Source organism: Sciurus vulgaris, assembly GCF_902686455.1.
Source record: "Sciurus vulgaris genome assembly, chromosome: 3".
NCBI lineage: Eukaryota > Metazoa > Chordata > Mammalia > Rodentia > Sciuridae > Sciurus > Sciurus vulgaris.
The window spans coordinates 5,728,655-5,753,708 of NC_136463.1; the positions used below are offsets into that span (position 1 = coordinate 5,728,655).

The 25,054-nt window shown below is 47.6% G+C and overlaps 1 protein-coding gene across 3 annotated transcripts in view; it reads right to left on the minus strand.

The window, feature by feature from the left end:
* Positions 1-685: 685 nt before the first annotated feature.
* Positions 686-25,054, minus strand: part of SAP30BP (SAP30 binding protein) — a 39,969-nt gene continuing 15,600 nt past the window's right edge. For 2 of the 3 annotated variants that reach the window (XM_079134222.1, XM_079134223.1), the window contains 8 exons: positions 18,723-18,765; positions 12,457-12,545; positions 9,508-9,599; positions 8,628-8,688; positions 8,123-8,174; positions 6,687-6,745; positions 5,378-5,462; positions 686-5,206 (listed from right to left, as the gene is read on the minus strand). In XM_079134222.1, coding sequence (XP_078990348.1) covers positions 5,025-5,206; positions 5,378-5,462; positions 6,687-6,745; positions 8,123-8,174; positions 8,628-8,688; positions 9,508-9,599; positions 12,457-12,545; positions 18,723-18,765 — 663 coding nt within the window. In that variant the 3' untranslated portion in view covers positions 686-5,024. The remainder of the gene's footprint in view (positions 5,207-5,377; positions 5,463-6,686; positions 6,746-8,122; positions 8,175-8,627; positions 8,689-9,507; positions 9,600-12,456; positions 12,546-18,722; positions 18,766-25,054) is intronic. The other variant, XM_079134221.1, reaches the window with a different exon arrangement.

A 25,054-nucleotide genomic window follows, 5' to 3' on the forward strand; every position in this document is an offset into this window, starting at 1 on the left:
TTCCCACCTGGATCCCACACTGACCTTTTAAAGAGATGCCCGTGTCCTGCAGAATGCTCCTTTCTGGATTTGCCTGCTTGTTTCCGCAAAGTGTCATTGGATTTGTTCTCTTATCCTCCTGTAAAAGGGAGGTTGGGCCTAAAGGTCCAATTGGATTTGAGTTACATGTTTTGGGCAAGGTTGGTTACAAGTGGTGTTGTGTGTTTTATGAGTGGCACTTGATGTCAATGCCTATCAGAGATGCTCAAGTCAAGTCATCAAGGTAAGGAAGTGATGATGGCTGTAACTTCTAGTGGGAAAACACCATTTTTCATTTTGTGATTAACAGTGATCTAGATAATGCTTTGTCACCCTGCACAATGCTCAGACATTTCTGAATGTTTTAGCATCCATTGGTGACCATGGCCTGAAGTATTTCTTTAGGGTTGCAAAATGACTATTTTCTGTGTTTACTTTTCTATGTTTAATAGGTTTTCTTTCTCTTCCTTTTTTTTTTTTTTTTTTTTTTCCTGGTACTGGGGTTTGAACCCAGGGCTTCATGTTTGCTAGGCAGGTACTTTACTAGTGAGCAACATCCCCAATCCTTTTTTAAATTTTGAGATAGGGTCCTGCTAAGTTGCTGAGGCTTCCAACTTGCACTCCCACCTTAGCCTTCCAAGGACCTGGAATTTCAGGTGCACCATTTTGTTTTTGTCACATAACATAAAATTTACCATCTTCTTTTTTTTTTTTTTTTTTTTTTTTTCAGTTCTGAAGATTGAACCCAGGGATGCTTAACCAGTGAGTCACACCCTCAGTTCTTTTTATTTTATATTTTGAGACAGGGTCTCATTAAGTTGCTTAGGGCCTAAATTGCTGACGCTGGCCTTGAACTTGTGATCCTTCTGCTTCAGACTCCCGAGCCACTGGGATTATAGGTGTGCTTATTTCCTTTTTAGTTACATAAAACATACCATTTTCACTTTATTTGAACATTTTTTTTTTTGTCATGCTGGGGATCAAACCAGGACCTGAACATGCTAGGCAAGCACTCTACCACCGAGTTACATCCCCAGCCCTTTTTGTTTGTTTCTGAGACAGGCCCTCCTAGCCGCGAGCTCCTGAACACAAGTGATCCTAATAGGTGGAACCACAGGTGTGGTGTGTAACTTGGCCGGTTCTCTTAACTGGAGGTCACTGTACTATTTTCCATAGCAGTTTTACCATTTCACAATGCCATCCACATTGTATGAGGGGCAATTTCTTTTCAGTGTAAATTTCTGAGTAAGGAGTTAACATATATTTAGTTCTAATGGTGGCAAATACATTTTTCTTTTCTTTTTTCAAATATGGATGAATGGATCTCTATTTACCCAATAGCTTACAATCCATTGCAGTCATTTTTTCTTAATGTTCACATTTAACCACATTTGACCAGTGGGAAATATCTTCAAAACAGTTCCGTTGACCTTTTGAAATAGTTGAAATACTGCTTTCTGGAACAAAGTGCTCCAGCGCAATTAGATTTTGACTCAGCCATTTCTTCAAGGAGCACTGAGGGGAATCAAGATCTGGGTGTTACACGTGTTCCTACTGGGGCTTCTACAGCCTTTTGATGGAAAGAGATAGGGAATTTATTATACTTAAGAATCATGAGTTCATATTTATATTTCCAACTTGAATTTACCATTAGGGATTCTTTCTTCCTTTCTTTTTGGTGCTGGGATTGAACCCACCCAGGGTCAATGCACGACCAGTAAGCTATATACCCAGCCCCAATTTCTTTGACTTTATTCTTGTATTGCTTTTCTCTATAGCACTGTTCTGCACCTTGCCTCTTTATTTAATCTCCCCTGAAGATCACTGCAAATCTTTTGATGGAGATCTTCCTCATTCTTTCTTATGGCTCAGTAACACCCCCCCCCCCTTGCCTTCTTTTACTATAGCCAGGTGAAGTGGCACTCATCTGCAACATCTGTAATCCTCTACTCAGGAAGCAGACAGGGGAATCATAAGTTCAAGGCCGGCTTAGGAATTTTAGTGAGATTTGGTCTCAAAACAATTTAAAAAGTGTGTGTGTGTTGGGCGGCTGGGATGTAGTTCAGTGGTAAGAGCACTCCAGGGTTCAATCCCAGCACCATAAAAAAACCAAACTTTTTTTTTTTTTAGTACTGGGGATTGAACCCAGAGGCAGTTAACCACTGAGCCACAACCCCAGCCCTTTTTGAAAATCGTATTTAGAGACAGGGCCTCGTTAAGTTGTCAAGGCTCCTTTGAACTTGGGACCTTCCTGCCTCAGCCTCTTGAGCCCTGGGATCACAGGTGTGTGCCACAGTGGTTGGCCAAAACCAAATTTTTACCACAGAGATTTTCAAGCATACATAAAATGAGAGCCTGGTGTACTGGCATGTGCCTGTATTCCCAGCTATTTGGGAGGCTGAGGCAGGATTGCGTAGGCCCAATCGTTTGGGGCCAGCCTGGGCGACAGAGTGAGATCCTGTCTCCAAAATCAAAACAAGCACAAAATCAGAGGACAAAGAGCCCCCTATTCCTATGGCTGAGCCTCCAGGATTCCAGCACAGTCAATCTACAGTAGTCCTTTTCAATTAAACCCATGCATGAATTGCAGTGAGCAGGGGCATGGTGGGTCAGACTCAAGTCTAGTGATCACAACTTTGGATGACCACTAATTTACCCCTCCTTCCATCTCTCCACTGCATCACCAAATCTTTATTTCACGGCAGGCACCTGGGACACTGTTTCTTGTGACTGCCTTCCTTGCTCACAATAACAAGGTCACTCGTGGTCTCAGCCCACAGGTATGTGGGCAGAAGCCACAGGCAGAGAATGTTTTCTGAGAGCACTGAGAAAGGAGTGCAGAGGCACAGCAGGGAAAGCACATGGTGAGGGAGCTGCCAAGCACAGTGGGTGGGGTGTGGAGCGGTGGGAAGCTGGTGGCCGGACGTGCCATGCTGAAGTGCAGACCCCGCTATGCAGTTTGTAATGAGGCAAGAGCTGGGGTATAGCAAGGTTCCTCTGCTGGCAGACTGGAGCTTGGGCGGGACTGGGGAGACAGGTGTGAGGGACAAAGGTCTGAACAAAGGCAGTAATAAAGGGGATGGCGGAGGGGTTTCTGAAGTGATCCAAGGGTGTGGGGGACAGCACAGGTTCCCAGTGCAGTGGTGGAACCTGCATGGACCATGATGTCATTGTTCAAGATTGGAAACACAGGAAAGGGGTGGGGCAGAGACCCTGGACAGCCTGAATTCTCCTTGTGACTGGAGGTCAGAAACAACCTTGGTCCCTAGTAACAGGACAACCAGTCTCCAGACACCATCCTCAGTGGGACTAAGGTGGCAGGCACCTTTTATATTGAACTGTCATTCTGAGGGATTGAGACTTACCCACTCACTTGGCTTCTAGGAAGTGGAACCGCTCTCAGCTTGGAGCTGCCAGCTCAGCTGTGTCCACTCCCCAGGCCCCACTGCAGTTACTGCTGCTCCAGCTGGGCAGCTCAATGGCAGGGCTGGGGGCAGACTCGCCTCAGTCCACTTCCTGTTCTACCAAAGAGCCCCTAAAGGGAGGAGGCCTTGCTGGCAACTCCCCAGGCCCTGGCTGATTTAGTCATTTCTAGGGTTTGCTTCTCTCCTAGTCTAAAGCAAAAAGCAGCTGGATTGGTCAACAGCAGACACTTGCAGAGTACTTTACAGTTAGAAAGCTTTTCTTTCAGGTTCCTCCAACCTTGGCGTGAAGCTTTATTACTGTGATTTGACAGAGGGGCATACAGACCACATTGCTCTAGGCTGGGACTCCAGACCAGAGACGCCCACTGCACTTGTCACTGAGTCTCTCTGCTGCAATGCCTCCCACCAGAACTCCTAGTATCCTTGGCTATGGGGAACCCCCAGAGGCTGGGAGCAGGGTGCCTTTACAGAGACCCTCTTGGGATGAGTAAGCAGCAGCAATTCCCCCCAGGGCGGCCAAGTTTCAAGGAGAGGAGGGGGCAAGTGTGATTGTTTTTATTTTGGGGACATTAGGGACAGCTTGTCACATTCCTGATATATACTGATCATGTAACAGTACCAGGCATCGATTTCAAGACCACCTTTCTCAGTCTGTGCCAGGCCCATGGAAGCCAGAGCTCTTCACAGCCTGACTTCCTTCTTTGACACTCAGCCCTTCCGCTGGAGCAGAGCTGCCGGAGAGCTCAAAGGCAAACTGGCCCCTGCACTCACAGGCCAGTGGTGGCTGGGAAACCCGTCTTGGCTCTAAGAGAAGCTGGGCAGCCACTGGTGTTGCCCAGGGACTGCTGCTGGGCAGAGATAACAACAGAGGAAGGGTGGGGTGGCAGCAGCTCCCCCAGGAGCAGGGCTTTCACATAAACAATGAACTGCTGCCGCCAGAGCAGGAGGTGATTCATCTCCCCCACTGCGGATCCCGCTGGCTGTGCTTGCTGGGCACTGAGGGACTAGGCGGCCTTGGCCAGGTGCCCATACCAACCCCCTCCGTGGACATGCTGGGGATCTCACCCAGCCGTTTTGGTACCTGGCCTAATTTTGAAAGCCTGTGGTGTGCTCCATTGCACCAAGGGAGCAGGGTTCTGCTCTTGCCTAGGAACTGAAGGTCTCACTGCTCCCTGGGCTCCCACTAGCCCACGCCACCGAGAGGTGTACAATGAGAACTATCAGGTTACTGGGGCACCCCTCTGAGCATGCCATAGGCTTCTGTCACCCCATCGTCAATCCTGAGGCAATCAATAAACCTGACTGAGAAGATGGAGGGGCATTTGAGCTTCACATTTGCCTGAAAACAGACTGTGGGAAGAGGCCAGCGTACCCCAGATGCTGGGATAGGAGGACACGACACTTTTAATTGGTGTGTGGACAGACAGACCCTATCCACTATGTCCTCTGCCTCTGCTACAATGTCCTTCTGGTTGGAATGCCACACAGAGGCTCCTCTCAGGTGACACCTGGGGAGCAGGTCCCAGTTCTGAAATATACAGCAGTCATTAGGCTGCACAGTCTAGCCCTGGCACGGCTCTGTCACTGCTTGGCTTTCTTCACGATGGTGCCCACAGCCGAGATGACAGTGGTCTTGGAGCCGCTGGCGCTGGTGGTGACAGTGACAACGGCTGGCAGGGTGGCAGTGGTGGTGAGAATGGTGGGCTGTGCTATTGTGGTCACTGGGATGGCGGAGTCCCACTTGCTCTTTCTCTTTTGGGCATCTAGAGACAGTGCAGGAGAGGAATCAGAACAAGACCAACCAAAAGCAGGGCATTCCATCCCCTCAGAGCAGAAATGCAAGGGCCCTGGCCCGGGAAGCCCCAGATGGGCCCAGGAAACCCTTGCAAGACTGGTGTGGCCAGTCCCAGCGGAGCTGGTCCAAGCCATCCTACCTGCGACGGCCGTGCTGGCAGTAGTAGTGGTGGTGGCCGTGGCATTGGTGGTGGTGCCTTTCTTGGTGCCCGTCACAAACTCAATCTAGAGGGGAGAGAGAGGAGAATAAGGCCAATGCAGAGCTGTGTGCCTATTTCCTGTGCCATCCATCTGCTCCAGGGGGACAGGAATTTGGCAGTACACAAAGAGGCATTGAAAGTCACCTCAGTTATGAGCATCTGGGGAGGGAGAGGTGCCTGGGAACAGCCCGAAGGGACTTTCACCACTCTTCAAAGAGCTTTCCCAGCAGACGGCAGTCCCTCCCGGCATCACAGGATTTGCGCATGCCCGGCACCCCTGCCCACCACCCCACCTCACATGCCCAGAACCGGTTGGCCAGGCCCCTCCTCCTCACACCCAGGAGGCGGTGCCCGCCCGCACAGGGGAAGGACAGCTCCGGTCCCCAGGCGCTGCAGACACGTCCCTGCAATAAGCCTGGGGTTTGGAAGGGAGAGGGAAAGAGAGAGAAGGGAGATTCAATCAAGGGTTAAGAATGAGAAACCAGATTATTCCCTCACACCAGCTCCCACCAGCCAGGGCCTCGAGAGGGCCACCAGTGCATCCAGGCCCTGCAGCCGCTCTGCTTGGGGGCGAGGGGAGTGTCCTGGGGGTCGCAGCTGCTATGAGACTGACCAGGTCTAACCAGAGGTGGGAGGAGCTGGTATTCCATACCCAGCTTTCTCGCTTGGAGGCTCTGGTTATAAAGGTACTGTGTCCAGAGGATGATGTTATAGTTTCAGAACTAAATTGATGCTTATGAAGAACCCAGACCACACTACTGGGAAAAGTGATACTCAAGTGTTCTAAAGTGAGAGTTCACCTGGCCATCAGACATGGGACTTACAGGGAAGCACCCAAACAGGCTGCTGAGGTCAGTTCTGCAGGCCAAGAAATGCAATGACTGGAGCAGGCTGGGGTGCCTACACTCAGAAGGAAATACTTTCCTCCATTCACGTCAGGGAGGGCACTGATGACCCAATGACCCACAAGAGAAAAAGCCACCTGGGTTTTGAAGTTGTGAGTGGGGAGGGCATAATGCATGTACTACAAAACACCCAGAATGGAACAGTGGGAAGCTTCTAAAAGCCAAGTCAGAGGTTGGGCCGCAGCCTGCTCAGGGCAGAAGGCCAGGCCTAGGTTGCTCAGAGCCTTAGCAGGCGACAAGTGCGGGACAGAGAGGGTGGAGGAGCTGGGGGCTCTTGGCTCAGCCAGCAGGACCCGCACACCAAACGCCTGCCTTTCTGATCCTGCAGGTCTGTCACCACTTACTTTGGTTCGCTCCTTTTTGGCCTTTTCCAATTTGTCCATTTCAATCTTCTGGGCCTTGGCTAGAGAAAAGACTGGGTGTTACAAGGAAGCCTGGAGCAACTGTAGCCTCTGGAGCCTAGTCCCACCACTGCCCTGGGCACTGTATTCTTTTTGATGATCTTAAGATCTTTTGGGTTTAGAGCTCTTTTGCATTAGGCAAAATGAAATGCCACCCCTTGGTCAACGTACAGCAGACGCCTCAACCCAAGGGAGTCTGCATATCCTGTCTGAAAGACTTAGTTACTCCTCAGAGCCAGGGACTGCTCGCCTTGGGAACGTGGGGACCATTGTCCTACTGACCAAGAAAAGCTGTGATTATGGAGTTTTATACAAAATGTTTGCAACTAATTCAAATTAATAGAAAAAAAATTGTGTGGACCAAACAAAACATTTATAGGCCAGAATTTTGACCATGAGCTGTTGGCTTAAGACCTATAGCTTGAAGGCTTGGATGCTTTGAAATCCCTCTGGCCTTAGCACACACACCCCCAGCCTGCCTGGCACATTCTGTCCCTATGTGTCTGGCTCCTACACCTCTCCAAACAACCGTAGCTCCAACACGGCTTCCTTAGTAGGGCTTTCCTAGCCCTTGAGTCAGGTCGGATGACCTTGCTTACCAACCCTTCCCCAGATCCCCTTGGGTAGCCCTGTTCCCCATACTGGGGATTGAACTCGGGGGCATTCTGCCACTGAGCTACACTCCCAGTCCTTTTAATTTTGAGACAGGGTATTGCTTAGTTGCCCAGGCTGGCCCTGAAGCTGTGATACTCCTGTCTGAGCCTGGGACTACAGGCGTGCAACCACCACACCCAACGCTCCCCTCATCTCAATACCCATTAGTGTTGGAATTATTGGTTTAACTGTTTTCTTTGTTATATTTATGTTTTTATATGTGTGGTACTGGGGATTAAACCCAGGGTCTCACACATGCTAGGAAATGCTCTACTTCTGAGCTATGTCCCCAACCCCTTTTTTTTTTTTTTTTGCAGTGCTGAGGATTGAACTCAGGGCCTTGTGCTTGGGAGGCAAGCACTCTACCAACTGAGCTATATCCCCAGCCCTGTCCTCAGCCCTTTAAAAAAAAAAAAAAATTTAAATTTTGAGAAGGTTGTGCTAAGTTGCCCAGAATGGTTTGGAACTTTTGATCCTTTTGCCTTAGTCTCTAAAGTAGCTCGAATTATAGGTATATGCCCCCATGCCTGACTTATATTTAAGTCTTGTAAGTTATGGATGAGATCTGTCTCATTCAAGATTAGAATCAACAGCCCCTTAGATGTGGCATGACATAGAGAAGACCCTGTAATATGTGTGGCCTGGACCACTGGCTGGTTGACTGGATGGATGAATAGATGGGTGGAGGGACGAATGGGAGGATGGGTGGATGGAAGGCAGGTTACCTAATGCCTCATAGTAGGAGTCCTCAGACCAGCCATGGGGGTCAAACATATCCTGAAAAAGAAAAGGTCAAGCTGCAATCAGCAGAGACTACCAGGTAACAATGACTGGAAGAGTTTTTCCATAGACCTTTTTGGCCTGGAGCCCCCTGCCTGCTTGTTAGCTAAGCTATCATCCCTGATCTCCAGCCATGGGTAGCCAGAAAAAGCTTAAGAACATGGGTGTGACAAAGTTCTTGGCTCAGTAACACCACCACCGGCTGGCCAATGGGGAGGAGAAGTGTACACTTGGGTTCTAAGTGGTCAGGGATCAGGTCTGTTGCTGCCGTTTCTTTGTTAAACTATTTCAGAACAACAGGGACTCAAAAACAACAGAGATGGGGCCTGTGCTCTTCAATCTGTAGTGCTGCTACATGGACCTTTCTGTGGCTCTAGGTCAAATCCAGTGGAGCAAGCACAGAGTCCTGGGAACACACTTCAGCCTCCAGTCGCAGTACGTGGGACACACCTTTGGGTAGTTGGTGCCCAGCTCATCAATGGCACAGAATTGGATCAGTTTCTCGTAGATGCTGAAAAGAAAACAACATCATCAGTGAGCAGGCACTAGTCCCAGGTCTACAGGGCATTGGAACCATGAGTCTCTGAGACTAAGAGATGAAATTCTTAAGGCCAGCCATCTAGCTCTAAGTAAGTTTCCTAATGGGGGCCTGACCTCATGGCTCTTGGCTTTCTACCCTCTCTGGGAGATGGAAATGTAGCTGGGGCAAGGACTAAGAGTGAGATGTTGGCTGCACTGTCTAATCCAGAGGTCTCTGACTTTCAGTCTGTGTGGCTGGGTTGAGGTCCACCACACTCAGGCCCGTGCAGGGGCCAGAACAGGTCCCACCTGTTCACACACCACCTTCGTCCTGGGTTTGTCACTAGCTGGAACATTATTAGATGGATTAAGACCCAGATATACCTGTCCCTAAAACCTCTCACCTGTATGCAAAACCAACTTTTTAGAGTTGGAAGAAGAACCTATGGTGATTGGTGCACTCCCTCACTGTACAGATGAGAAAATCAAACTTGTGTTGCTGTAAGAGCAGAGGAGTGACAAGAACCCAGCCAGGCTCCCCACTTCAGCCAAGATCTCTTGGCAGTCGTTCATATTTGGTTCCTCTGCTTAGTTTGGCTCTAACTGGTAAACCTCCAGCTGGTTAAGGCAGCTGACTGCGTGTCACAGGCACTTTGGATAAGGAGGATCTGGGTGACGGTCTGGATGATGGCCCCTTTGGACTCAGGAGGGATCAAAGCTAGGCCTCTCGTCAGCCCCTCCAGGGCTCGTTTCTGGTTCCCCCATCCAACATTAGTGACTCAACTTACCGGCAGACTCATGGGAAACTCACCTAGGATTCCGAAATTCTTTCTTCCTTTGGATAATGTAATTCATATCCATTCCCTCCTTTATCTTTCGCTCATAAAGCTTTTGGATCTTGTCCTATGAATAGGAACAGAAGAACACATGACAGAGCCCCCTACCCATCCACAATCCAGTCTGTGGCATGAACGCGAGAGTCCCAGGAAGCCCAACTCCAGCCATCTTCTCTTTTTCCACCCAGTCTTTAACCAGAGCTGCCCACAGGCAAGATAAACCATCTTAAGATGGATCTTTTTTCTTTTCAATTTTTTAGTTGTAGATGGACACAATGCCTTTATTTTATTTATTTATTTTTTTATGTGGTGCTGAGGATTGAACCCAGTGCCTCACACGTGTTAGACAAGTGCTCTACCCCTGAGCTACAACCCCAGTCCCTTGGATTGGTCTGTTTTCCTTGCTGATTTCCTCTGACCTTCTCTGGATGGCCAGTACAGCAAGGAATAAAGGTCAAGGTGGACAAGGCATGCAGAAGACGAGAAACAACCCCCCTGACTGGTTATCAGCTCCCAGATTACTATAAGAGCTTAAGGTGTTAACGGATTTTAAATTTGGTACTGGGGGTTGAACCCAGGGACACACGATCACTGAAACATATCCCAGCCCTTTTTAGTTTTTATTTTGAGACAAGGTCTCACAAAATTACCAAGGCTGGGAACTTGCAATCCTCTTACTCAACTTCCAGAGTTGCTGTGATTATGAGTTTAACACCATTGCTGGTTGGTTTAAAATTTCAACTTAAGGTTAAGTCCTCAGCAAAACTGTGAATTGCAATAGACCTGTGACCTCCTGAAGGGAGGAGTAGAGTGTTCTGAAATGGTCTCACAAACTTCCTAGAATTTTCTTTTCTTTTCTCAGTGCCAGGGATGTGCATGCTAGGCAAGCAATCTCCCACTGAACTAAACCTCCCAGCCTTAGCAAGTCTTATGCGAGGCAGTTCACAGGTGACTGGTTTGTGCCAGTTTATCAAGGGTCACAATAAAGGGTCAAGAGCTCATGTCATTTGACCAAAACTCTCCCACAGATCCATGGCCTGGCTCTCAATGGAAAACAGTAATTACCTGGCTGGGATCCAGGCTAACCTACTGGGCCAGTTATATGCTAGCCTCAGGACTGGAGTCTTGCCTGGCTCAGAGAGGATGCCCACATGGCAACAGTGCTGCCCAGTGACAGTAAAGAGTTCTGGGCTGGGGATATAGCTCAGTTGGTAGAGTGCTTGCCTTGCAAGCACAAGGCCCGGGACTCAATCCCAAGTACCGCAAAACAACAACAACAACAACAACAACAAAGTTCTAAGACAACTGATCTGAGGGCAGAGGAACCTATGAAAGTGTGGTCTTATCCAGGAAGGTGGGTAAGACCTAACTCAAGATCAACCTGCAGCATCCCTTCACTGGCAGTTAAATATATAGATTCTCCAGAAGGAAAACATTCGGGGCACCTTTCCCCTGCAAGAGGAGATGGGCAGGGTTGGAGGTCCCAAGTGACACCCTCGCCTGGTCAGAAGGCAGATTTTTTTTTGCAGAGATGGACCTGAAGAAGCACTGAGAGATTTGTAAACCGCTTAACAACCCCAGGGAAGAGAGACGCCTAGAGGAACAAGCTGCTTTCCTCATTATGTTCTCACCGAGGGCAGTGGAAGGCAGCCTTACAGAGAAGGCTGGGCAGCCTGGAGTGAATTCATCTCACAGCGACTTGGCTGGGTTTCCAGGTCCATCGGATGGTTCTGCTACCTCAGGTGAACTGAACTGTTCACTCGAGTGCCATGGTTTCTACCCCAGGGAGGACTGAATGAGGAGGCATATTCTGAACTTGAGGGCTGAATGGCTGGCTGGCTCTGTCTGGCAGGTCTTTGGAATTGTCCTTACAGGCTGGGGCCTGTTTTCTGGCATGGAGGGTGACTTGATCCTGGGGGTGTTGGGAAGCAGACAACTCAGCAAAGAGAGGAGACTTTCAGGAAAGGAAGACAAGCTGTGCTGCACCTCAACCCGACTCTGGCCCTCCCCTGGTCTGCTGCATTCTTCGGCCCCAGGTTCCATTAGTCATCCATCTGTCTGGGTGGTGCCAGGGGCTTGCTGTGTAGCCAGAGGCACTGAACAGAAGCTGCAGGATCAATGGCAAATCAGGTGGACCAGGGCCACAACTGCCCAGCCTTGGGCATTAGCCCTATATTAGCGCTGTCATGGGGTCCCACTCACAGCAGAGGGATAAAGAGAAGCCGCCGCAGAGGCTGAAATCCAGAAGTCCTGCTAGCCAAGGAGTAACTGCATGAACAGTGGTCAGGTCTATAGGCAATAAGTGGCTGAATTCTCAAGCTGGGAATATGAGGACAGGAATTTATGCTATATAAATACTGTGCTTTTGGGCTGAAGGTATAGCTCAGTGGTAGAATGCTCATCTAGTATGTGCAAGGCCCTGGGCTCCATTTTCAGTACTGCAGGAAGAAAGAAAGTATAAATGCTGTTTTCACATTGGCTTAACTTATTTTACAGTCTGACACACCCTTAGTCAGTCAGCACAGTTCTCTCTAGACTTTCCCAATGGCTCAACCGGGCACAGGGAAACGTGCATGATTTTTTCCTGCAGATATGTAGGGCCTTTCTGAAGGCAGGCTGGGGGCTGCTAGCACACCAGGTTGTGAGGGCTATAGGTGCCAATTCCTGAGCTAACTGGAGATGACCAGGACTGCAGCTCCAGATCAGATCACCTAGTAGTTTTTTTTTTTTTTTCTCTCTCCCCCCCTCTTTTTTTTTTTTTTTTTTTTTTTTTGGTGGTGCTGGGACTTGAACCCAGGGCCTTGTGCATTCACCTAGCAGTTTCTTGGAAAAAGCCTTGGTCCCTTTCCCTGCCATGGTCCCACCAGATACTAAGCCACATCACTCTATCCATGTTGGCCTCAGCAGTCAGGCCCTGTGCTTACTTGTAAGTGATTTGAACACCTGCCAGGGGGTTCTGGTGGGATCTTGATTTCATCAGGCGACATGTTCCGGACCCTTTCAGAAAAGGAGGCTGTTGAGAAATTAGAGAGAAAGATTCTATAGGTGAGGTATTAGGACAGGGGACAGAGATGACATAAAAACACAGCATACAAAATGTTTTCAGGAAGGGATAAATGCTGTGAAAACGGTAAAACCAGCTGAGTAGAGTGGTATATGCCTATAATCTCAGTGACTTCAGAGGCTGAGGCAGGAGGATTGAAAATCTGAGGCCAGCCTCAGCAATTTAGTGAGACCCTGTCTCAAAATATAAAAAGGTCTAAGGATGTAGCTTAGTGGTAAAGCACCCTGGGTTCATTGCCCAGTACTGGGGTGAGAAAAAAAGGAAAAAAGAAACAAATGGTAAACATGGTGCTCTGGTATCACATGAGCTAAGATCAGGAGCTAGTCACATGTCAACCTGGGAGAAAAGAAATTCAGGTAGAAAGTACAGATGAACTACACATACTACCAAGTCCCAGTGGTTAACTTTTCTTCTGTTTTGTGGGGTAGCACGGGGGATTAAATCCAGGGCTTCAAGCTTGCTAAGCAAGCACTGTACCACTGGGCTACATCCCTAGCCCTTTTTTATATTTTTATTTTGAGACAGGGTCTCACTAAGCTGCTCAGGCTGGCCTTGAACTTGTGATCCTCCTCCCTCAGCCTCCCAAGACAGATTACAGGTGTGCACCACAGGGCCTGGATCTCACTGGTTAACTTGGAAGAGAAGAGTGTGTCCACTGCTGTGCTGGGAAATGTTTAACAACCAGCTGTGGGAGTGGGAGAGAAGAGTCACAATCCTTAGCATCTGCTAATTCCCATGGTGTAAATTCCTTTCTGTGGCCAATTTCAAGCTACCAATGTGAAGTTACTGAACCATGGCTGGGAGGAACATGCAAGTCAACTCACTGCACTGGCTACAGCTCCCACTGGGTGGCCTCTACAATACCTCTACTAGAACTCTGAAGACCAGAGCTGCTCAGTGTCACCCTTCTTGTCTTAGGCTGACCTGCCTAGGCCATGGGAGAACCCATGTTCAGGGTTCCCAAGGTTCTGGGTTCCTAGAGTCTAAAACTGCTTATGCATAAGGACCCTTTTAAGAATTACCTGTTGGTGACTGGCTTATGGTCTTTCTCTTGGCCCACCTCATTTTTGGGAACAAAAGGCCTGATTCTGACATTAAGAACCATAAATCCCAAGGGACAACTCCCCCAGAGATTTGCTGCTGCCCACCCAAGCCTCCTACTCAAGCCTCACCCTCTCTCCTCACTCCCTTCCCTGTAGCCTCTGGCCACTCTGGTGACCACAGAGTCCTGGCAATGGATCACTCAGACAATGCGCTGTTTGTTATAAGATTCTGCCTGTGCTCTTTAAAACATTCCTTCATGAAAAGGACCATACAATGAGCAAATAGCAGGCAGAACAGGGCAGGGCAGGAGGAAGGGAAAGAATGAACAAGCCACCACCAATACCATCCAACAAATATTTTTTTAAAAAAAATATTTTTTAATATTGTAGGTGGACATAATACCTCTATTTTATTTTTATTTATTTTTGTGGTGCTGAGAATCGAACCCAGTGCCTCACACATGCTAGAAAAGTGCTCTACCACTGAGCTATAATCCCAGCCCAAACATCCAACAAATACTGAGGACCTACTGTAAGTGCCAGGTTCTCAGGCTAACTCATTTATTTCTTGCTTTTGTGGTACTGGGGATTGAACCCAGGGCTACTTTCCCACTAAGCAATGTCCCCAGGCCCCCTTAAGTTGCTGAGGTTGACCTAAAACATTCGATCCTCCTGTTTTAGCCTCCTGAGTAGCTGGAATCACAGTGGTGCAAAGCTAACCCATTTCTTTTATTTATTTATATATTTTTAGTTGTACATGGACACAAAACTTTTGTTTAATTTGTTCATTTTTTAAAATGTGGTGCTGAGGATTGAACCCAGTGCCTCACACGTGGCCAGGCAAGTACTCTACCACTGAGCTACAACCCCAGTCCCAGTTAGCCCATTCCTCAGAGCCGCTCCCCGGGACCAAGGGGCTGCCTGGACTGTGGGGGGTGGCTAGCACAGCCTTCTGGGTCTCCTCTCCCAAGGCTGCGTTCACGTTATTTATTTTGAGACAAGGTCTATGTTGTGGAGGCTGGCCTTGAACTTCTGGATTCAAGTGACCTTCTTGCCTCAGCCTCCTAAGTAGCTGGGACTAACATGCCACCTGTGCCACTTAGGCTAAAGTTTTCTTAGCAGATAAGGTGCTCCCATCTGTGCTTAGTTTCATTATTACAGTAACGAACGCAGTGTGAAGCAGGGCTCGGGACACTCCCGGACCCCACTTGTTACTCTAGTTGTTCGGGTTCTAGCCTGCTCACGCTACAAACACCCTAAGGCTGGGAGTCAAGCCTAGGGCAGTCCTGTTTTATTTTTTTTAAGGTTATGACCTAGGGATTGACTCCAGGGTCTCACCCATAATAGTCAGGCACTCTACCACTGAGTCACATCCCCAGACTTTTTTGAATTTTATTTTACTTTATTTTTTGGTACAAGGGATTAATCCTAGGGGCGTTTTGCCACTGAGTCACATCCCCAGCCTTTTTATATTTTATTTAGAGACAGTCTTGCTGAGTTGCTTTGGGTCTCACTAATTGCTTGAGGCTGGCTTTGAGCTCCCAATCTTCATGCCTCAGTCTCCCAAGCTGCTGGATTACAGGTGTGTGTCACCACAGCTAGCTTGAATTTTATTTTGATACAGGGTCTCATTAAGTTGTCCAGGCTGGTCTTGAAATGAGATCCTCTTACTTCAACCTCCCAAATAGCTGGATTATAGGTTTGCACCACCAAGCCTGGCCAGGGAAATCTTATAACATGACTGCATGTGCTGATTTTTACTGTTATCAATGGATTTTTGCTGGACACACCCAAAGGACAGAATACTGTCCTATTATTTTGAGGGAGGACAAGAGGACAGTTGGGTGACTCATAGATCAAGGGTCCTATGCAGGCCCAAGTTTCCACAAGGGGACTATGTTCTTCTCTCTACCCATACCTTCCTTCTGTCTTCTGATTCCTCATGCAAGGGTAACACTCTGCTCTGGCTGGGATTCAAGCCTCATCCTGACTTCCTCCTTCCTCTCAGACCTGGGATGGGCAAAAGTTCTAGACCCAAGCTCAGAAAGGCTGCAGAGACCAGTTGAAAGTGGAAGCAGCTCAGAAGAGCTGATCCTCATATTTCATGAACAAGAGCAACAAAAGCAAGTGCCTTGGCAGGCACTGGGCATATAAACAAGGAGGGTTAAGTTCTTCCCAAGACTGGAGGGACAATGTGTACATGTGACAGGGAGACAGAGTGCCCTTTGGCATTTGCCAGGAAAGCCTTTTAGAAAAATAGGGTGTGACACTGTTGCCACAGCAACCCTACCACCCTCCAGGGTACAAATGGTAGATAACATGACAGGAGGAAAACCCCTCTGAGCTCTGGGCTAGGAACAAGAGAATTACTAGGAAGTAACTGACAATAAAGGGACAAATGGGAGAACAAAAGTTATCGCACAGATTTTAGGAATAATTTTTTTCAGTGATTCTCTTTCCTAAATTCCAGAATGAATCCAACACAGATGACATCAGCTCTGCACATCTTGTTACAAGAAGTCAGAGCTTTCAACCATCTTCCCAGGAAATATATTCAGCAGTGTATCCAGAGACACTGGAGACAGTGACCACATGTGTGGCTGCTGCCTGGTTCTGCTGGGGACAGTCTGGGAGGGCAGCTTAGGATTTAAGGAGCCTGCATCAACATAAATCCCCCTGGGGCACACCCATGGCAGAAAACATCCTTAGTATCCATAACTGCCAGAGAAGAATCTGAGCAGGAGCAGCTGGTCCAATAGGCTTACGGAGAGGCAGGAAGCAAGGAGAGTAGCAAGACTAGGGGACCCGAAGGTGCCTGTAGGGTATTGTGGGGGACTATAAGCAGGTGGCAGGGGGATGTTTCCAGCTCATTAGTGGCATGGAGAATTCACTGGGGGTGCTGCAGCAGTACCTGTTCCTAGTACCTGTGGGGCTCCTGATGGGTATGGACAGCTCTGTCAGGAGCTACAGTGCTAGAGATACCTCACGAGTTGCATTCTCAGCTTTCTTGTTTGCTCTTTTAAAGGTGGGGCTGTCTACATGTTTGAAAATGCTTCTCACACCAAGTGAGCAACCTAAGTCCTGATCCAGAGGAGTTAATTAACAAAAGGAGCTGAGTTCAGGCAGAGGAGCTGATGAGCGTGGCATCATGAATGGAGTCCACTCCACTAAACTAATTACATGACCAGTGAAGAGCTGACCTAGCTACTCCTCAATGAGAAGTGGTGAGAGGGTTCAAAACTGTGCAGCTCAAAGATACATTTGTGTCCTCTGAGGGTGAATGAACTAACAAACTGTGGGATACCCTACAAGAATGTTCCTTAGCAATATAAAGAAGTAAATGATGGATTTACTTGATGACATGGATGAATCTCAGAAGCATCATGACAAGTAAAGGAAGTCAGTCAGGATAACTATGATCCATTTGTATTAGCAGTTCTCAACTGGGGGTGATTCTGCCCCCCTTACAGAACTTTTGGCAATGTTTGGAGATACATTTTACTGCCACATCTGGGGAAGGAAGAGAGAATGCTCCTGGCATTTAGTGGGTAGAGACCATGTTGTTGCTAATTTTGCTGAGGACCTGGGTGGCTCTGAGCTGCATTATGGTTTAGATTAGGGGTCCTCCAAAAGCTTGTGTGTGAGACAATACAAGAAAGTTTAGAGAAGAAATGACTGGCTTAACCTTTTATAATGGGAATTAACTGAGCGGTAAATGAAGGCAGGTAAGGTGTGGCTGAAGGAGGTGGGCATTGTGGGCGTGCCTTTGGAATATGTTTTTTTTAATCTGGCGAGTACAGTCTCTGCTTTCTGATCATCAGGTGAGTTGCTTCCCTCTGCTACACTATTCTGCCATTATATTCTGCCTCACCTAAGCCCTGAGGAATGGAGCCAGCTGTCTATGGACTGAGACCTCTGAAACTGCAAGTTCCTAAATAAATCTTTCCTTCTCTAAAATTGTTTTTGTCAGGTCTTTTAGTCGCAACAGTGAAAAAACTGACTAAAACAAGCTGTCACATTCCTACCCAATTCTTCCTTAGAAGATGAACTGAACGAACAAATTCTGGCTCATTAGTTAAGGAAAACCAGAATGGGTTCCCACCTCACACTCTCAACAAAAGGATCCTACTTGGAGAAAGGACAGGTGGACGGGATGCTGGAGAAGCACTTCCTGGCCAAGTGTGTGATCTGAAACCTTGAGACTAGAATGAGTGAAACTTCAATGCCAACATGGATGTATGGGGGCAGGTTCTACAGCTATCCTTGGGAAGCAGTAGTCATCTACTTTGTAAACATCATTGGGACAGGCAGGGAGAGCAGGTAATAGCTGCTGGAGAGGGAGGGTTGACACTGTTGAGAGGCCTGGGTTCATTGGAAACTTCCTATGAGAGGCTTCTGGATCCAAAAGAGTCTATGGCCAAATTAAAGGAGCTAAGGAACTTCCTAAAGAGATTAAGAGGCTGAGGTTGGCAAAGGAGGTGGATGGTATGTTGTTTAAAAAAAAAAAAATTAATTTTCCCGCATCCCCACTGCCTCACTCCTCCCTTTATGCCCCTCTGCATAATCCAAAATTCCTTCATTCTTCCCCACCCACCCCCTAGTATGTGCTTTTCCAGATATGGTTCTGCCCCAAGGGCCCCAAACTCATGGGCTTCAAGGCATATTCTTGCCTGGGGACAAAGCAAAGTTCCAGCAAAGGCCACATGCGGACTCCCAGAGCATCACCAACACTAGTGGAGCAGGAAGAGAACAAAGACAAAGAAAGGACCCAGGACACAAGGGGAAGAGGCAAAGACCAAGGTGAGCTCCCAGCTAAAAGGGGACCCTGAACCCCCTCCTCACATACTAGCAATGAGGAAAGCCCAATAAAATGCACCATGAATATTATTTTCAATGAAGAACTGCTTTGTGGGGGTCTCACTCAGTTGTTTTAGAAAATCCCAAAGGCCCCTAAAGGGAGTCTGAAGGGAGGATGCTCACAGCAGACAGAATCCCCAAGAAGCAGAGGCTGGCATGGCCAGAAGCCAGCTTGCTCACAGGGCAAGGCTCACAAGTATGCCCCCGGGCTCTCCTGCATACTTACCAACTAGTTCTTGGGGATCTCGCTTCTCTACTTCTGTGTTATCCTGCAGAAGAGAAATAACACACAGAGGTAAGAACAGGCCCCTGAGCCAGTTCCTCTCTTCATGAGATGCCTGAGGTTTTTATGGAAGAAGAAGGGAAAAAGCACAGCAGTGGCACTAAATGGGGAGCAGTGCCTTGGGGGCTTCTGGGATCCCAGAGCCTCCTACCCCTTCTTTACATCAGCTGGAATACTCCAGAGCGCCGTGTCAGTCTTCGTCCATGGCTTCCAGCAGGGACCAGTTTCGACTGATGCTGAGAGCCCACATAGTAGTAGTCCTGCCTGGGCCACCTGTATGACCTGAATCTTGTCTTCTGCTCCCTTGGGTCCAAGAAGCCCTACCCCGGCACACCTGAAAAAGCAGAGCTCAAGGCCCTGGCTGCCTCTTGCTCCAGAGCATAGGCAGTGTCCCAGAGTACATTCCCAAGACCGCTGACACAAAGGAAGCAAGGGGGACTTCTTTACAACATTCCACTTCCAAGACTGAGACAAGAGATTAGTTACTCCTGGGAGTTTCCTTACGTTTAGTTTAAGCCAAAAAAAGGAGTCTTTATCATAAGGATAAAGGAACAGCTCACAGAACCCCAGAGCATGTGTACAGTATGCCTTTAAATAAGGGACCGAATGAGGGCCCAGCTCCAGGCAGCATTCTTCAACTCTCTATTCTCTCCAATGAAGTTTCTCCTCGATACTTAATGCAAGTCAATAGTTCCTCCCACATCATCCTGCAGAAACCTAAATACAAAGGCTTCTTATCAGACAACTTCTCACTTTACTGCTCCAGAGTAAATGCTTCATCTAAACCAAATCAACACATGAGAAGCTGAAGGCGACAGTCTAAGAACATAGACAGTCTAAGAACATGTAATGTGGGAACATTACAGGCTCCTGACACAGCAGGAGGAAGGTGTTCCTTGCCTGTTATCCCAAATGTAAAAGGGCAAGAACACACCTGTTTCCCAGTGACCAGTAAGGTTAGATATCTCAAGAGACTACAAGCTGATCAAAACAGCAAAAGCTGAGTTCACAGAAAGTCGTTGGATCTCATTTCCTCTCCTTTGCTTGGTGAGGGAAGAGATAAGACAGTAACAACCCTGCAACAAGACCTTCGCATGGGAACAGCCACAGAGCTCTGGACTCCACTCACACTGCCTCTCATAAGGGAAGGTACCATGAGGGTTATCAAATTCCCTCCTGAGCTATGGCCATGTGCCAAGACCATACTACAAGTGCTTAACCCCTTCCCCAAATGAGTTCCTCCTGATTAAGAGACAGACCAAAATTCCTTCTCTCTTCTAAACACTGCAGCTATTCATCCAGACTGCAAGGGCACAATGCGGAAGCCAGGCTGCTTAGCAACCCACCTTCTAGGCACCCACCCCCTGCCAATCAGGTGGGCACAGAGGTCTGGAGTGGGCTAGGGTACAGGAGGGTGGGAGGCAGGCCTGGAGCACTGTCACGTCAAGTTCAGGTTGGAGTCATAAATCAGCTGCTTTATAAAAAGCACCAATCTCTCAGGGGACCAACAACAATCCCTTTGTAGAAGCAACTGAAGAAACCAATATTAAAGAGTAGTCACTAACAAAATGTGGAACTGTAAAATTTTCTTGCATTTCCCCTCTAGGGGACAGCTTTCTTGGTACTAAATGTAGGAAAACTTCATCTGGGTACATCCCCAGTCAATATAAGGGACTGATCCGTGAACTCTGAGGGCCTCAAACTCACTGTTTCCCAAGATCCTGTTTTCTGCCACCCCATTTTCATGGACAAACATGGAGAGCTGAGGAAGGAGGCCTGATATTCATTGGAATCCTAATCCAGTGTCCATTCCTGAGTAACAGGAAGCTGGTCATGAAACATGTAAATGTCTCTTCAGAGGGAAAAATACTTGTCACCTCAGCGGCTTCCTAAGTAGAGTAAAAGTTCAGGAGCCTCCCTGTGGTTTCTTATGGCCTTTTTGACCCCAGAGATGGAAGGGGATAGGGTGTGTGTGGTGATGAAGGGTGAATTCTGCATTTCACATAGGCTTGGCTGTCTTAGCTGAGGCTCTTTGGTCATATCTCAGGAAGAAAAGATAGTGGGGCAGAAACCACAGAGAGGAAGTATATTTGTATATTTTCCTCCTCTTCTGGTATTTTGCTTTATGCTTGCCCCACCACCACCATTAGTCCTTTTACATATTAACTAAAAGAGAAAGGAAAACTTGGCAGTTGGTTTCCATTTGTGAACTGGTCTAGTCCTTGCTTTCTACCCTGTTAGAAGAATGGGACGTGTCACAGAGCACTCAGCTGAGGTGCTAGGACTCTTAAATCCAAAACACAGGTTCACCTGACCTACCTCAGGGTAACTTGGTTCCATGGGCTCCAACTTTTGGTGTCTCCATACAAAATGCTGACCAATGGACCATGGGCCTTATTCTTATTCCAAGGGTGAGAAGATTCTCCTGCCTTAGAGAATCTGGTAAGTCAAATGCATAAATGAGCCTGCATATCTTCAAAGCCATATGAGGCAGTGGGCTTCAGGAAGTAGCCAGAAATATGGCACACCCTCCCAGTTGTCAAGCCAGAAACTAGGAATTCAAGTATCCATGACAGCTATCACAAGCTAGTCAGAGTCAGAAAACACACGAGGTATATTTTAAATGGCAGAGCTAAGGAGATGGAAGAAAGGGTCACATCATTCAACTACACTTGCTCTAGGAGAGTCCAGACATACCCTTAGAGGCAGGAAGGGGAAGGGGAGTAATGAAAACACAAGTAAAAGCAATGAGAAATCACTGTTCCTCTTTCTTTCCCCCAAAGTCACATTTCAAAATGTACAGGGGACACCTGTCTTGACTTGTACAGATCCGTTCCTCTGGCTTCCAGTTGGTTAAAGTAATGAACTCAGCCAGCCGATGTATTTACCAGACAGATGTTGTCTGCATCAGCCAGGAGGCATGGAACCCAGAGCCCAGAGACAAGGAGACGACAGCACACATCCCTCAGGCAGAAAAGGCTGAGGAACTCTCCTAGTCTACAGGGAAGATGAAAAGAAAGCATTGCCCTAGGAAAGGAAAGCAGCTCCCTAGTTCAAGTCCAATTAATACACAAGGAAAAATAAAGCCCAGAAGTCAAAAGAAACCATGTGAGAAGACAAGGGAGGGAGGAGAGAACCACTTGGGTTCACATGCAGAGCTGGCCAAAGAAACCAAACTCTGAGGCAAGGGCTCCTCTCCTGTCTCCACCCTCCCCATTCCCCAGCCTTCACCTGAGACCAAAGTCCCAACAGCTAAAGCACGAGGAAGCTGCAGCAGGCTGCAGTGCTGTGAACCCACCGTTTGACTTAACAGTGACAGAGCCCTGGCATCCTCAGGAATTACAGAACCTGGAATGTGGTTCTCCCTGCAGAGAATATAAAAGTCCAGTCACCAAAGGAAGGAAGTAAAAACAATATGGATTCATGAAGCCAGAGGAGCTGCCATGGAGCTGGGAGGATTTACTCAGAGAAGTAGCATATCCTGAAGCGGAGAACGGAGGTTTATTTACAGCCAGCAATGCTTTGTAGATCCTCTCTAGAACCAGTCCCACAAGGGACACACAAAGCTCCAGCAACAAACACGTCCTAGTACTGGCAGCCTCCCACATCTGGATTCTGCCAATCTATGTTTTCTTTTCAGATTTGGGAATGGTAAGTACAGAGAAAGCACTCTGAGCAGCCTCTACCAGGGCCAGGAGACAGCATGCGATAGACAAGGTGTTTTCAGATGGGCAATCTAATTTGGCATGTGGGGAGCCAGACTGGTAAAATACCAACCAAATCTTATCCTCTCAGCCCTGTGAAAGCCACATGGTTACAGAACCCTAATGCTATCTCACTTAATAGCAGACTATTTACTGAAAAATGAATCTTCACATGGTCCTGAGGTCTTCTCCCCTTTCCACACTAGGCCTTTGCAATGCTTGCTCCTTGCCCACTGTCCCGTAGTAAGCCCTATGTAGTCCTCAGGCCTCAGCCTAAGGAAGCTCTACCCACACATCCAGTGACCACACCTTGTTCCACTGTGTGTGCCTGCAAACTGTCCAGCATATTGCCTGGTACAGTCAGTACCTGGCCCACAGGAGATGAAGCCCTCTTCATTGTCAGTTTTTCTTCAGTCTAGTGCAGGGTTTTGTGGTAACCTTCTGATGCAGTGTGGTAATGCCCAGGCTCCAAACCTATTAAACTCCAGTTATTTTCAATGTGTGGACCCTGAAAAATTCAGAAGAGGCAGAAAAGGAGCTAACAAAAGTGCCAGACCTGCAATAAAAGGGTGTCCCAGAACAGAGAGAAGGTTAGGACTGGCACCAATGGTGAATTAAAAAAACAAAACAAAAAAAAATTATTTATTTGTTTGTTTATTTTGTGGGGTTGGTGAGAGACCCCAGGGCCTTGGGCATGCTAGGCAAGTACTCTACCGCTAAGTTATAGAATAACTGTATAGTTAGTTCACTTATTATTCCACAAGTAATTTATTGAGCATTTTATTATGTCTCAGGCAATAGGCAAAGCACTAGTGATAAAATACATATCCATCTAGGGTAATAGCTTTAGGTATTATGCTAAACTCTTTTTCTTTTTTGTGGTGCTGGGGATTGAACCCAGGGCCTGGTGCTTGTGAGGCAAGCACTCTACCAACTGAGCTATATCCCCAGTCCCTATGCTAAACTCTTCAAGCATGATCTTATTTAATGTTCAGCACAGCCCCAGGAAACCATCTCTGAAGCACCAGATAGCACTGCTGTTTCAGAAAGACTAGTATGCATCCCCAGGAAACCCTCCTGGGGGTATCAAAGTGACAGCTGAAAACAACTGTTTTCTGAAATGGATGTGAGTCACTTCAGGTCACCAAAAAAGCAGCAATTCTAGATTACTTCTGTCAAAATAACTTCAGTCCTCAGAATAAAAATGATGCTGGTTTAACAGTCACGGGAGTGGGGGTGGGTGGAGTGCTGTATGCAACCCCAAAGCTCAGTCAAGTCACAGAACCCAAGACTGTGTGGGAACATTACCCCCTGTGGTCCAGATGCCAGCCCCCACAGGCAGGAGAGCCCTGGAGAAAGCCCATGACCAGCACATTTCCTTCAGTGTATCCTGTGAGCCAGGATTGGGCCACTGCCATGGCACAGTGCCTGCCCAGGGATGGAAACACTGCACTTATCAGAAAAATGGGCGGAAGTTGGTGGGGCTGCTTTAGATGATCTGGAATTGCCTTCACTCCCAGAGAGCTTACTGACAGGAAGGCTCAGCACCCCCAACCAGAGCCAGAGAAGGTTTCTCCATGAAGGGTTAAACAGAAGGATGTCAAGACAAATTAAGCCAGCTCTAGAACTGGCCTTGTAGACTGAGGGAAGGGCAGGGAGGGCAAAGAAAATGGCCTCTTTCTCTGTTTGAAAAATCTAGTTAAAACAAAGCTGTGGTTCGGCATGGCCATGAATGTTTTGCCGCATAAAACACACTGCAACCAACCAGACTTCAATGTAAAAGCAAAAGTTGGACCAGAAGCCATTTCTCAAGAGGAGATTTTTGTAATGTGACTATTCCAACATTCATCTACATTTGATTCAAGACACTTGAGGATTTTTGTTTATTTTTGGAATAGCAGGGCAATAGATTTATTATAAAGACAAGATATGAATTTGAGACTGAAAGTTTAGGCAACAGCACAGAAGAGAAGTACACGTGAGGATTTTTAGTCTGCTGAAAGCTATAAAGGATAAGAGAGGGCCATTCCATTCTGCTCTTCCTTGTCCTGGAGTGCCAGGAGTGGGCTGTGTATGGGGACAGAGATTGCCTCACACCAAAGATCTGAGTAGTCAAGCCTTCAGCGGAGGGGTCAGGCCACACTTTACCTTCATGTATTTCCAAAGGACAGTCTCCAGGTTAAAGCCTGTTTTTCTGAGGGTGGGGGCGGAGTCAGACAAGTACAAAAGAGACAGCTCTGTGAGGCTGAGAATGGCAAAGTGAAGATTCTGAGACTCAACCCTATGTGGCCATCAAATTGCTTTATTCCTTCTGAGAGGTGAGAGCTACCCTGAAGTGTTAGAGTAACATCCTGAAAGCCAGGAGGGGGAATTGCCAACTGGTAGTCATCTACTTATGGGCAGGAAGGGGATTCATCATCCTGAGGGCCAGAAGGAATGCCAGTGCTTAAAGCATGCTGGGAAAAAGTGACCCAACTCCAAAGTTAGGAAAATAGAACAAAACCCCACTGAACTCAGAAATCATGAAGCAGGATTTCAAGAGACATAGATTAAAACAGAAGGTGGGAAGTG